The 14,277-nt window shown below is 43.7% G+C and overlaps 1 protein-coding gene across 8 annotated transcripts in view; it reads right to left on the bottom strand.

The window, feature by feature from the left end:
* The window catches only part of LOC125905543 (probable E3 ubiquitin-protein ligase HERC1), a 55,540-nt gene that overhangs the window by 18,791 nt on the left and 22,472 nt on the right, over positions 1-14,277 (bottom strand). For 4 of the 8 annotated variants that reach the window (XM_049603551.1, XM_049603553.1, XM_049603554.1 and 1 more), the window contains exons 35-44: positions 9,086-9,253; positions 8,708-8,947; positions 8,525-8,608; positions 7,850-8,075; positions 6,092-6,386; positions 5,034-5,740; positions 3,287-3,500; positions 2,081-2,250; positions 1,121-1,204; positions 85-271 (exon numbers count right to left, since the gene is read on the bottom strand). In XM_049603551.1, the coding sequence (XP_049459508.1) occupies positions 85-271; positions 1,121-1,204; positions 2,081-2,250; positions 3,287-3,500; positions 5,034-5,740; positions 6,092-6,386; positions 7,850-8,075; positions 8,525-8,608; positions 8,708-8,947; positions 9,086-9,253 (2,375 nt within the window). Of the gene's footprint in view, positions 1-84; positions 272-1,120; positions 1,205-2,080; positions 2,251-3,072; positions 3,120-3,286; positions 3,501-5,033; positions 5,741-6,091; positions 6,387-7,849; positions 8,076-8,524; positions 8,609-8,707; positions 8,948-9,085; positions 9,254-14,277 lie in introns of all 8 variants that reach the window. The other 4 variants (XM_049603556.1, XM_049603557.1, XM_049603558.1 and 1 more) reach the window with 4 other exon arrangements.

Genomic DNA, 14,277 nt, shown 5'->3' with positions numbered 1-14,277 from the left:
CTGCTGGCTGCATTTATAACAATGAAAGTAACATAATGCCAGTATCAAATAAAAAAATGTCTGTCTGTTGTTCAAATCCCTGACCTTTCATTGGGGTGACTGGTGGGCCGCTCGGGACATTGTACCGTCTCTGGCCCATCTGGTGACGGCGTGTCAGGAGCACCCTCCGGTCTTGCTGACTCGGCTGCCTGCTGCTCCTCTGTCAGGGGGTGCTCTAGCATCCAGCTGGCCAACACCTCGATGGTCTGAGAGTCCAAGTCACCTGCTACATCTGGGAGGGACCACAGGGAAGTTGAACTGTCAGAGTTCAAAAAGAAAAGATGGATCATGGAGTGTTGCATTCCCTAATTTGTGTTGGACATCATCACCAGATGATCATGCTGAGGTGTACTGTCTGAGGTCATCTGCTCTAAGTGTTTTTCCTGGGTAAGTGTGTGACTTTTGTGAAACAGAAAGTGAGGGAAGGACTAAAATTTGAATAGTGTGGGGAGCTTGAGATCAAACGTGATGCTGAAAACATCACAATGTCTATCGATGCCATGCCTGAGAAAACAATCAGAATTTGGTTACCTTAAAGCCGGCATATTCCGTGTGCAACATTTTTGCGAGAATTTTATTTGCAAGTAAATTCAAAATGTATTATTGTAGGAATTTGAGACACAGTGTTTAGGGACTTGGATGATTTTTTCCTTCTTTTTTTTCCCCAAGAGAAATGGGTAAAATCTGAAAGCTATCCATCAAGATACATTGCTCCGGGAAGTGCAGTCTCTGAGGTACAGATTGTTTTGACGTAGAAAAGCAACAAAAACAACATATGCTCTTTGAACATCCTACAAACAATAATATACATCAAATATATGACACACATTTATATACTGAGGCTTGTTATTTTTAAAACAGGAAAATAACAATATGCACTGTTATACAACTCTGAAGCCTCAGTTGATATCCACCATACTTAACAGCATCATGTTAACTCTTAAACTAATACTTTCTTGTATCTATGAAATACAAAATTACTACTAAAGACTGCAGGACACAATGAGAGACAGATGTTTAAAATAGAAAGCACATGATGCAGAAGATTTAGTGATATCAGACACTCTTCACAAAGCAGTACCTGCTGCCTCCATGGCCCAGTAGATATGTCTCACAGAGAATCCCATTTCTAGCAACCGACTGGTGACAAACATTTGTGTCCGCTCTGGTGGTTGAGGAGAAAAGGGAAAGTACACACACACACACGCACGCACACACGCGCACACACACACACACACACACACACACACACACACACGCACGAACAAAAAAAATAAAAAATAAAACAGAAAACAAAAACAAGCCCACAGCTTCATTCTGTAAAATGTTCATATGTGCAGACTATAGTGAAATGTATCAGAACAATAAATTGGTTTCACATTTTGTTTGCTTCCCCCTTCAGTTTATCTTCTGCTTTACTCATTTACAGACCACAAAAAGCTGCTCCAACCAAAGTACACCTATTAAATTAAGCTTTTATATCCACAATGAATGACTGAACCTTAAAACCCTCTTAGTCCTAATGTATCCTAAGCCATTAAAACAAAGGAATGACCTTTAGTATAATGGACTTCCCAGGACTGTTCAAAAATAAAAACCAACATAATTGATGATGAAAAAAATGGTGGCATCCAAGCATGTGAGTGCACAAACTGTGGCATGCATGCATTTGATTTAAAGATATCTGTCTAACAGCAAAGCAAAACACATGCTGTTTTGACACAAATAGCTGAACATATAAGACCATGCAAGAGACAGACAGGTCCCACTCAGTAATCATACTGTACATCTATGTCTGGTACTCATGTTTAATCTAAATTAGTCGTTATATGTAATATGTATTAGTGATATGAAGCCAGCATGGGGAAAAAATTTGTTGAAGAATGAACTGACCTGCAGGACTGCAACGACTAGTGGAGCTATTCTATTTAACACAATCTGTTGTTTATTTTAAATCAGGAGAAACATTTAATTATCTCTCTTTTTTGCCTCTATATGTTGATGTTCTTTCCCCCATTAACATCTCTGTGCTTGTTCTTACCCAGGCTGCTTCTGGCCTGTGTGCTGCAAGGACCTGGTTCCATGAAGCTAGTCTGCTGCTCTGTGAAGGCATCACAAGAAGCAGAGCTGGCCAGGCTGAAGCAAGGATGCAGCACGGGGGGAGCGCTAACCAGGCCCGTAAGCGTGGGGAACCGAGTTAAGACCATGTGCCTGGAGGGAGTGAAGATACAGTATGTAAAGTAATAACACAGTGCATGTGGTGCTACACTGAATGAATAAGGTGCGTTTCATTTACCTGATTTTACACTTGGAGCCAAAACATCACCATAAATCAAGCATGTGTCCTTATATGTCAAAGACATGAATCATGACATTATGATAAAGCCTGGTATTTGTTGTTGTGGTAGTTACTCTTGTCAAAACTCTCCTCATTGGAGGGTTTCGATTGTACTTTCTTGCTGATTCATAGACTGTATAATAAAGATGGAACACATGACAGCTCCCCAAAAGGGAAGCCAAAACATCTCAATCGCCCCCTGGTGGCTGGCTGCAGTATACGTAATAGATACCGCCCCACACTGATGTATGTTCAAGTGTTTTTCTGATAAGTTTGGTTTTAATTAGTTAAGTTTAGTTTTATATAAGGGGCTGTGACATCATGATTGACAGCTGTGTGTGCTCACAATCAATGGTACTGCTTGTGATTGGTTGGACCCGTGTATGGACAGGAACTCAGTACCACAGAGATTGCTATTGTCTAGACTCTGGCTCCGCCTTATTCAGGATATTTTGGCTTCATTTTTGTACAGTGACAGGATGCAGAGACACTTTGTCCATCTTTATATACAGTCTATGGTTTGATTATAAAGCACTGATGCTGTCTGTTTGTGTGATTCTGAAAAGCAGGAAAACACTGACACTCTGGTCAGCTGGCTGGGTTAGGAGAAAAACAAGCAGGCGGCGCTGCAGCTGAGGTTAAAGACAGTGTAGGCAGAATCGTTGCTCTCTTGTTTCATATACATCCTAACTCACCCATTCCCTGGACTTCAGAAAAGCTGCTGCTGCCAAAAGATACAGGTCTGTAGTAATCAGTACAACATGAAAAATGAGGATAGCTCTAGTTATTGTGTTTGTGTCCATTCAATATGTTTCTGAGAATGTGCTGGACTAAGCATTTAGTATGAATTACTCCATAAACAGTTAAATCCAAACAAAATCATTCATGATTAACCATTTCTGTACTCACTGGAGGAGGCTGATGGGGAAGAAAGGATTGAAATTATCAAGGCCATCTGCCTGCAGGCTTGCTGGCAGAGAGGATGCCAAGTCAGTATTAGAGGATGAGGCAGAGGCTCTGTTTGATTGGCCAAAGATGGCAGTGCCTTCTGAACCCGCGCTGTACAAGGACACAGAGCTGGAGGACTTGGAAATGGGCTGAGAGGACAAGTGGTGGCCAGATTCTGCAAGGACAAAGAAGAGAGGAAGACTAGATCATACCAAATACTTATTATTAGGTTTTTTATTTTGACCCTAAATACAATAAAACAGAGCTTCTTTAACGTCTGTCAGTCCAACTTCGTAGTTTGTAAGGACAAGTTGAAGTCAGGTCACAAGTCTTTTTGCAAATTGCAAGTCAAGGTGCAAGTCTTTCAGGTCTCAATGGTCATTATTAACATATCATAGCTTTTCAACATTTTTCTTTTAAAAGCTGTGCTAATAGTACGTTTAAAACAAAGAAGAAGGGCTGTGCGCACATCCAAAGACCATATTAGGTGCCAGGTGCAGGACAAACAAGTGAAATCAAAAAAGAAGGAAAGTGTCCGCACACCGAGTTTAAGCTCCCGCTTTTATTTGGCTCAAAGCTGCAAGCTTTCAACTCTATCGGGTCTTCATCAGGCAAAAAAAAAAAAAAAAAAAAAAGTATACACCAACTAGAGCTGCAATGATAAGTTGATCGACAGACTTCTCCAAGGAGGGGTTTAAAGCTTCTGTTTTGTCTTAACATTATTGTACACTGAATATCTTTTCAGACAAAACAAGAACATTTCAGAGATAGGACCATGTCATTGTTTTGCAAGTCCCAAGTCAAGACAGTAAAGTCCCAAGTCCTTAACTTTGAGTTTTGAGTCCCAAACAAGTCGTAATCAAGTAATAATGTAAACTAATCAGCCTGCTAACTATATTAATATTAGCCTTGACTTACTGCTCTTTGTGCAATGTCAAATGTTGATCGAAGTTGGAAGTTGATCTCTGTCTGTAATTTTTGGCCTGCATGTTTTATCTACTGCGATTAATTTCTGTTGACCACTGCCTAGTTTTTGTACGTGACCAAATTTTCTTTGGAATCATTATTTTCCACTGGCACTCAGTAATATTTTATAAATTCATCATAATTCTTCCTACAACTTCGTTGGATGCCGTCAGATTGGTTTAATCAAGGTGGATCTGGGGAATTAAGTGTCAACTTGCTGGGAATAAATAATATTAATGTTGACTGATTCAAGAATTTGATTCATGGTACACTTTTTAAATAATATAGTTTTAGGGGAAGGTATCCGGTGTTTTCAAGTCAAAAGGCTCAAGCGCAAGTGTAGTCACCAGTCACTGGTGTTCAAGTCATGTTGCAAGTCTTTTTTGATTTTGTCAAGGTGAGTGATCGTCCAATCCTCTGTGAAGTCATCACCTTAGGCCCTGGGAGATTGTGATGGGCATTTTTCATAATTTATGAGGTTTTGTAGACCAAACTATTAATCGGAAAATAATCAGAAAATTAAGCAATAATGAAAACAATCATTGGTTGCGACCCTAATACCAATTAAGTCCTTTCACTGCAAAGGCCAAACAATGAAATATTCATAGTATGTAGCCTCCATATCACTATGTTATTTATTTCTTCATTCAATGTCAAAACAAATCAATAGCTCTGCAACACAGTATAATTTATGAAAAATAACAATCAAAGTATCTTTAATTTAATCCAGAAATCCTGATACCTTTGTGTTCTTTGTCCTCCTGCAGTCTGCTAAGGGCTCCTTTGTAGATCATAACCTGAGCCCTTTCCAGGTCGACAAGAGACACGCTCTGTTTGATGGGGCAGGGCCTGACTGCCCACTTCACCATGCTCTGCACCACGTACTGCAGCACCGATCTCAACTCAGCACTCTCATCCCACTGTCTGCTGCTGGCCTTAGCCTGGTCAGGGTTTGGGCTGGAGATGGGACTCATTGAGGAGTTGGAAGGGTCAAGTTTAGGCACCAGGAGCAAATCTGATAGCTTCTCGCAACTAAAAATGACAGTCAGGGATTTTAAAGCTCCAGTGAGAAGGTATGAGACTCTAACTGCTCTCAGTTCATGTGCAAAGGCATCCATTGTTTGGGATGTTTGGGGTAGACAGGTCAACTCCTGTTGGTCACTAATCTTTGTGGCTTCTTTGGTTGAGGATGGCGATGGGAAGGGGTCTGAATCGACACTGCAATTCATCTCACTCTCTTTCATGTTCTCCTCTGAGTATTTCCTTTTGGGGTTGGAGCCTGGATGAGCTCCCAGCCATCCCTGCTCCTCCAGAAGCCCCATCAAATAAATAAGATCTAACAACACTGTAGGTTTGAGGCCTCCAAGCGGGGTGACATCGCAGCAGGATATGTCACAGGGCTCCAACGAGATGATCGGCGTGTCGCTGGGTGACCAAGAATTCATGGAGCTTAGTTATTGGGAAGGATGGGAAGAACCCACAGATACAGCATGGAGTGACACCAGGACGGATTCAATAGGGGTTAATGGATTTAAGAATGAGGAGGAGGAAGCAAGAAGAAAGTAAGATCAGGGGGGTAAATGACGAAAATAAAGTAAGATGTTAGACAGATTACAGAGAAGGAAAAATAAACACTAACAGAAAAGAATTATACAGAGTAATAATCATGCTGAAAGGATCAAGACAAGAAAAATATAAGAATTGTTTAATGGAAGTTAATGAAAGTCATCATTTAAGAAACATATGCAAAGACATATCATATCATAAATAACTGGGCATATGAATATATATCTGTAATACCTGACAGAGAGGTCAGCCTCCTCCCACTGAAGCTTGGCCAGGGAGCTTCCTTCTTTCAGGACTCCCAGCAGAATGGCCCTGCGCCCACTGGGCTTGTGCAGGCACAGACCTCCAGCCCTGAGACCACTGTCCACTCCTCCGATCAGGGCCAACACCGGCCACACTTCAGTGCAAAGAGCAGCCAGCTTGGCGTCTGACAAGTATCGACGATGTGCCAACACATCCCCTGTGTCGTCACCAGCAGCAGCTCTGTCTCTTCCATCCTCTTCTGTCTCAAAGTGTGTGGGACCGAGGCCTGGAGGAGGATGTATGACAGTCAGATGAAAACAAAGACTGACAAGTGAGAGCTACGAATACAATCTGCTTTATAAGGATAAAACATATTATAAACGTGACATGATTAATATTGATTTTCAAATACTGGATATTCTAAAACAGTCAGTGACAGATGCTCAAGCTACAGATGTACCGAACCAACACAGCTGGTTTTCATCCAGCTGTTCTTTGCACCTGCTGTTTATTCCTCAGTCCAGTGTAGCCAGACTGTGATTGACAGTTACCGCTGACTTGATTTTAGTTTCACATAATTGAAAGGTAATGTGAAACCTAAATTAATTAAAGAGAAAATTAAACTGCATACCTCAGGGAGGGTACTGTATGTAATGTAACCGAGATGTAGTGTATCAGCCATGTGAAGCCAGCTTGTTAAAGGATTTAGAATTTATTTAGAAATTATTTGTGATAACAGATTTGCATACTGGTGGGTTTATACTATGAGCCTGGATAAAATAAAAGGGCATCAGAGATTTAGGTAAACAATGAGGGTGGCTACACAACAGAATAACCCAGGGAATAGATAGGATCTGTTTAGAGAAACAGGCTGAAATCTGACACAGAAGCTAAGTAATGTAAATCTACAGAGGGGGCAGCAACAAAACATATTTAAGCCATCTAAAAAACGTCCCACCTAAAACAAATCAATATCAATTTAAGTGTACACAATATTTTGAATATTTTACCTGCTTTACATTGCTGTCAGACTGCGATTCTTGACAGGGAAATTAAACCATTAAATCACTCTCTTCAGTGCCAGACTTGATTGTGAAATTCAGTGATTTAATATGGCTGAACAAAGGAGCTGTTGGACTAACGCTGCCTCGATGTTGTTTGTATTATTGCGTGACTTTGGTGAATCCAAACTAACCCTTTAAAGTGCCAAAGTCACACTAACTTAATGACCAAGGCTTTGGCAGACCAGCAGCTCACGTCTTCAGCAAGTCAAAATTAATATTTTTGTCAATGGAGTCTGGTGGCTTTGAGGAGAGCGTAGATGGGGAACTGAAGTCCTTAACGGCTTCTCCATTGGAACAGGCTGTCTGACAGCCAGGTAGAGCGGTGAAAATACTCTGAATATAGCATGCACTTTAACTGATGGATTTCTTTTTTAGGTGGCTAAAATATGTTTCGCTGCTGCCACCATCCACAGCAGTGCATTGGTTAGCTTCTGTGTTGGCACTCCCGCCTGCTTCTACAAACTGGAGGCATACCAACAGACATCTACAGTAAGTAATATACAGACTGTGTTGAAGTACCCCTACCTCACTTGAAAAAATCCAAACAATCCCTTTAAATGCTCCAGAAATAATAATAATTTTAAAAATATTCTCATGCAGAGGTGTATGTTTAAAAATGCTTGTTGTGTATGAAATAAACAACATTCAGAAACTAATAATAAACAATGCTTAAGCTGTATCTGACCTGAACTGAAGCTTCCCAAGTCATCCTCTCTCAGCAGGGGACCAATGAGCTCCAGGTGGGAGTGGATGTACTGGTTGATGTGCGAGGACCACTGGTCACACTGATGAAGCCTACGGAGGAGCTGCACTGTGGATTCCAGCAGCACCGTGGTCCGAGGGCTGCAGAGAGGCTCCCCGGGAAGTAGGTTACTGGGCATGCCTCGCATCTGGAGGTCACGCAGTGTCACCTGGGAGAAATACAGAGGCATAATTTTGTTGTGCTACACAGTGTTCTCAAAATAAAACTGATGTATGTGAAATTTCAGGGAATCTGCTGAAAAAGCTGAGAAAACCCATCTTCATTTGTTTTACACACTACTATGCAAAAGTTAGTTACTTTGTGTTTATGTGCGGTGACTCCAAAGACCAACTAACTGATCGAGGCAGTGGAAGATCAGCAGTTCTTATTGTTGGTGCGGCTGGAGAGTACTGACCATACAACTGGATAAATGCGACTTTAATTATTCTGCATAAATTATATGAGAGTTCGCAAACAGATAATTTGGATTCTTTGTTCACTGTAGATGCACGCAGACGTTTTCTGATATGAAAATGGTAAAAAGACACTAATGCCTTGCCTACACAGGCTTCACACATGGGAAGTAAATGCCTATAGTATGAACAATATATCCAGTACCTTCTCTCCAGGATTACTGCTATAGAACAATACACAGGGGTACAGTTCAGTGGCAACCACACCTTCAAATGCCAACTTTGGCTCCTAGCAGAAAAAGACAAACACGCAAATATTGCAGAAAAACACATCAGTCAATAAGAGTAAAACCTCTGAATACTGACTATTGTGAATATTCAATCAGACCTTGTCATTCTTGGCAAATGATATGGTGTGAGCCTCCATGTCCAGGATGCAGGTGATGGTGTCACCCTGGGTAAAGGAAGGAAGTGTGCGGACCAGTTCCCCTCCATGGTACAGGTTGCCACTATAGGCACGATACAGCCACATGTCAGTGGTAGTGTGGTGGTTGTGATCTCGGACTGGCCAGCGTGAAACACCAATACATGTGCCCTCGTTGCCTCTGTTCTCTTTGGTAATGTAGAACTGAGGAGAGACATCTAGGTCAGTTTGTTAAACATCGCAACATCTTGGAACATTTCTGTGGTAAAATCTGGACAATAACCAACAAAGAAAGCTAAGCTGCATGAGTTTATTTTTCTTTATGTAGACACCAGTCTTTACCTTCCAAATGAAACAGCCAGATGTGATGGCAGTGGTTGCCAAGCCGTAACCTTTTCCTCCTGAGCCATGGGAGAGGATGTTCCCACTCTCCAAAGAACAGCAGATCAGCTTGTGTGGGTCAAAGGAAAAATCACCAATGGGAATACATTCATCATAGCTGCCAGGATTCTGTGAAACATGAAATGGGGAAAAAACAGTTTTCCGACAGCCGTCATCAAGTAAATATACAAGTAAATGTTGCAATGTGCAATAATAGTGACATATATGACATATAGATAGGTGATTAGGAATGATAATTATCATATTAAACTGTAGGGTTATATTTTCTATGAATGCTCTCTGTGATGTGACACTAATTAAATTTGTTGTTATTTTTCTGTCCTCTCCACCTCTCATCCCACACCCACCATGGAGAACAGGCCCATCTGTTCTATCATAGCCCTGCTGTTTTCAATTTCATGACTGCCAGGAGTGAATTTCACTTGTTCCTAAACACAGCATTCTCTGACTCTTGGATTACTGCATTCATTCACAACTGTCAAAACACATTATCGATGCCTAAATACTAAATTATGCATTGATTATGTTAACTAAATAAGGTCACATAGCTTTAAGTTGAAGGTTGCCAGCTACAATAGAGTTGGGATAGCTCAAACCTTTAAAATGTTGGCTGTAAATTGTTATTCCAATACTGGATGGAAAACAAGAATGGCTGTCCTATTTTTCATATACACAAACTCACTGATCACTTTGGCTTTGTTTTTCAGGCAGCACATCAGTAGCTACAATGCGAGTAAACACTAGGGATGCACCCTGAAATTCTGGGCTGATGCTGATACTGATGTTCAAAATAACAGTTTGTCCGTTAGCCTATACCAATGTTTTTATTTTTTTTAATTTTGTTTTTGCTGTTATTTTTGCCAGGGAAACAAAGAAATGTACATTATGAAAAATAACTGATAGTTTTAAAGCCCTTCATCATGCCATCTTTGAATGAGCACAAATTTATTCATACAAATGTATGAAAAAACTTTTAATATAACCTTTCACATGAAAAACATTAGGTTTCAAAAATAACTGCTTTAAAAGCCCTTTTACTATATTAAATATATCATAATCCCCTCCCTAGTATCTACTTTATATTGCTGTGAAAACACCAACAAATTTAGACTTCATACAACTGTATTTATTTTATTTTTTAGAATAATTTTCTCTTAAGAAAATACTTCAACAAGATAACATTTGAACACATCATAAGAATGTTTTAATTTACCTTTGCCTAATACTGATTTTTACTGAAAAGAGCTTCAAGGCATCACAGTAACTCCATGCAACCTCTGTCAGCAGTTGCGGCCACCGGCTGCTAACGGCTAACTAGCTCCCCTTCTGTCGATTTTTACACCGATTTGTTGCTTACATTGTAGCGTTATCAGGAAAACAACAGGGTGCATTCCCTTCTGTGTCAATAGTGAGTTTACTGCATCTTTTCGTCCTGAAGGCATCCTGAGGAAGATCTCCGTTTGTCCCATAAACGTTTCCTATTGTCCCTGGGATGGCGGGACGCCGTTAATCTCGAGCCCTGCTTCTTAGCCTGTGCAAAATTGACGTGATGCAACGGAAAAACATCAGCCGCTGCCTTTGGTGGATGCCATCTTATTTGCCAATAGGCTGATGGCAGTCAACAAGGCGAATATTGGCCTATACGGATGTCTTGCCGATAAAGCTGCACTTCCCTCGTAAACACTTATCTATATGGGGATTATCAGACAAGGCATGCCATGGAACTGTGAGGACCATTTGTTTTACATGGTAACACATTGAAATTATACTGCTTATGTAACAGCATTATATAGTAAGAAGTACATAAGCCTTTAAAGTAGGGCTGGGCAATGTGTTTTGGGTATTATAATATGGTAAGTGTTCCCTTTCAGTCGATTCATTCGGTACAACACATACAGTATGGGATATCACAACCCCGCGTGGCCTGTCTGAAGAAACCTCTATTCACGCCTTTAAGGCAGATGATCTGTGGTGACGCATGTGAGGCCCCGCCCGCACACACACACACACACATACATATTTTTTATATATATATATATATATATATATATATATATATATATATATAAAAATATATATACCTGCGTCGCCACAGTCATTCTTCAGTTCTTACTCTCTTCACCTCTCTAAGAACACCTCTACCGAGTGGGTTAGCTAGCTGCTGCTAGTTATTAGCTTAACAGCCACTGTTGGTGTTAGCCATCGGCTACCCGCGGAGCGCTAATTTCGTGTGTATTTTCGAGGACTATTCATCGAAGGGTTTCGTGTCTCGGTATGAGCACCAAGCCTAAACAGGCGAAGAAGAAGTCTTCTGTTCGCCCCTGTCCTCAGGGGTGCGGTTTCGATTTGCACGACAAGGACCAGCACGAAGCGTGTCCCGTCTGTCTGGGAATCCTCCATGCTAGTAGGGCATTGATTGAGCCCGGGTCTTGTGCGTCTTGTCGCCAGCTCCGGAGCTCAACCCTGGAGAGCCGGGTCACGTTTGTAGAGAAAGTGCTGGGGAAGACGACCGTTTCACGGCAGGACCTCTTCTTCTCCGAGTCGAGGGACCCAGCTTCGTCTGAGTCCGACGGCGAGGAGCTTTTGGCCGAAGTCCCTGCTGGTGACCGAGCGGACCAAATGGAGTATGTTGACGGGTTAGCCGAGTGTGAAACGGACCCCTCCAAGGGCGCTAGCCAGCCGCCGCTTCAGCTAGCCGCTTGCCATGATGACGAAGACGTGCTCGACATCGGTTTGGACGTGCATGGCTTGTCGGAGGATGAACAGGAGGCTTTATCGTCGGGCCAGTACGCCGCCGCCGCTGCTGCGTCGGTTGACCAGGACGACACATCCTTCCTCTCACTGTACCGCCGTGCAGCCTAGAAGCTGGAGGTGGAGTGGCCCTCTCCCCCACCGGCTCAGAAACCGTTGCGGTTTGCGGGATTTTTTCCTTCCCCCCGAGCCGACGACTGTTAAAAACAGTCTGCCCTTGTTCCCTGATTTTGTCGCGGAGCTAACCTCGATGTGGAACAAGCCGCTGTCTACCCGCGTCACGGTGCCTGGCTATGGACAGTATTTGGACCTGAATGGAGCCGAAAAAGCGGGTCTGGTCAACCCTCTGCATAGGCTGCCAGGGACAGCTCCATAGGCGGAGGGTTGACCAGACCCGCTTTTCGGCTCCAAAACCACGGTGTCGGTGGCCCCATTACCCTCCCATCCAAGCACTGCAGGTTCTCAGCGTCGCAGTTGGAGAAGATTTACCAGGCACAGGCAGGCACGGCCCGTGCACTGAGCTCGGTCACTATGCTCCAGCCATATCAAGCCATATGTCTGGCGGAGCTTGGGTCACTCATGCCTTCCGACAGTCCACTGGCCCCTCTTCTCAGGTTAGAGTCGCTACGGATTACATCCTCTGCGTGTCCCACTGTGCAGCGCTCTCGCTGGGCAGAGGGATGGCTTCTACAGTGGTTGCGCAGAGGCACCTGTGGCTGACTCTTTCCGACGTTCCGGAGAGAGACAGGGCTGTTTCTTTGGATGAGCCAGTGTCTGCTAAAGGTCTGTTTGGACATTCGCTTGACGGTATTCAGAAAAAATTTGAGCTGAGAAAGAAGCAGACAGAAGCCCTGCGCAGCATCATCCCCAGACGTGATGCTAAACCAAAGCAGCCTGCCAAGCTGACACCCCCGCCTCCCCCCAAGAGGGCAGCACCACCTGTGAGTTTGGGCTCCCAGCCGGTGAAGCAGCAAGCGCCAGGCCAAACCCCACGCCAGTCGGCTTGGAGCAAGGGTCCGCCACCAGGCCTCCAGAAGGGTTCAGCGCCTAGGAGGATGAAGCCGCACTCATCCTAGCTCCGGGAGTGGGCCAAGTGGGGCTACAGCAGCAGGGAGACACTGCTGCCCCTCATCTGTTGCCGCCAAAGAGGCCGTGTTCATGTTTAGTTCTGGACGAGAAGCATTGCACTCCCCTGACACAGTCTCCCAAGCCCCCCCCCACACACACACACACACACACAAGTGCCCCAGTGTTGGTGCCTTCTGTTCACTGTGTGAATGTTGTAAATGTGCATTTATTGAATTCAATAAAGGTTCCGTTTTGTACCCAAAACAATACCAAACAAATAAACCAGGTAAAACTGATGGTGCCGTTCCCCTCTGGCACGCCAGGGGGTGACAGCTCATTCCCTACAGTGCTGCAGGTCAGTCAGCTAGCTGTCCACCTCCCTCAATGGCGCGTATGCGCAGTCTCACTGTGGGTAGAGAGGACTGTTGCCATGGGTTACCGGTTACAGTTCAGGGCCCGGCCACCCCGTTTCCACTCTATAACAATCACAGTTGTAGGGGACGAGGTAGCTGCAGCACTGAGGGAAGAAATAAACAGCTTGTTGAACAAGAGAGCGATACGAGATGTTCCCGCTTCGGAGACAAACAAAGGTTGGTACAGCTGCTATTTCGTTGTTCCGAAGAGAGGGGGGGAGTTCGTCCTATTTTAGACCTGCGAATGTTAAACAAGTATCTACGAACTTACAGGTTCAAAATGCTAACACTCAGACAGCTACTGAGCGCAATCGGACCAAGCGCTGGGCTTCTCGGTGAATTTACGGAAAAATTCACTGACCCCGAGTCAGCAGTTTTCTTTTCTCGGGCTGGAAATATGTTCGATTTCAAACCGAATGCGTCTGTCAGAGCACAGGGTGGCTGCGTTTCACCGCTGCCTCGCTCAGTTTCAGTTGGGACACAAACTACGTTTTCGGATGATTTTACAGCTGTTAGGCATGATGGCATCTATGATTGCTGTAGTGCCACTCGGGCTGTTAAAGATGTAAGCTATGGTGCAGTGCTCATTTTCTGTCTCTCAGAGCCACCCATGTCCCAGGCCACCTGAACCTGGGGTTGGACCTCCTCTCCAGGGGAGGTCCTCTTGTGAGGGAGTGGAGGTTGCACCCATTGGTGGTGACTCAAATATGGGACTGTTTTGGCAGGGCAGAAGTGGACCTTTTTGCCTCCAGAGCAAATACCCACTGCCCCCTGTTCTTTTTCATGACGGACCACAACACTCCCCTAGGGATGGACGCATTAGCGCACACATGGCCCGACACACTTCTGTATGCGTTTCCCCCTGTGGAGATGATTTTGTCAGTTCTGGAGAGGGTGCGC

This window comes from Epinephelus fuscoguttatus, linkage group LG18, assembly GCF_011397635.1.
Source record: "Epinephelus fuscoguttatus linkage group LG18, E.fuscoguttatus.final_Chr_v1".
Taxonomy (NCBI): Eukaryota; Metazoa; Chordata; class Actinopteri; order Perciformes; family Serranidae; genus Epinephelus; species Epinephelus fuscoguttatus.
Note: the sequence above shows the minus strand (reverse complement) of the source record. Positions and strands in the feature narration are given on the sequence as shown.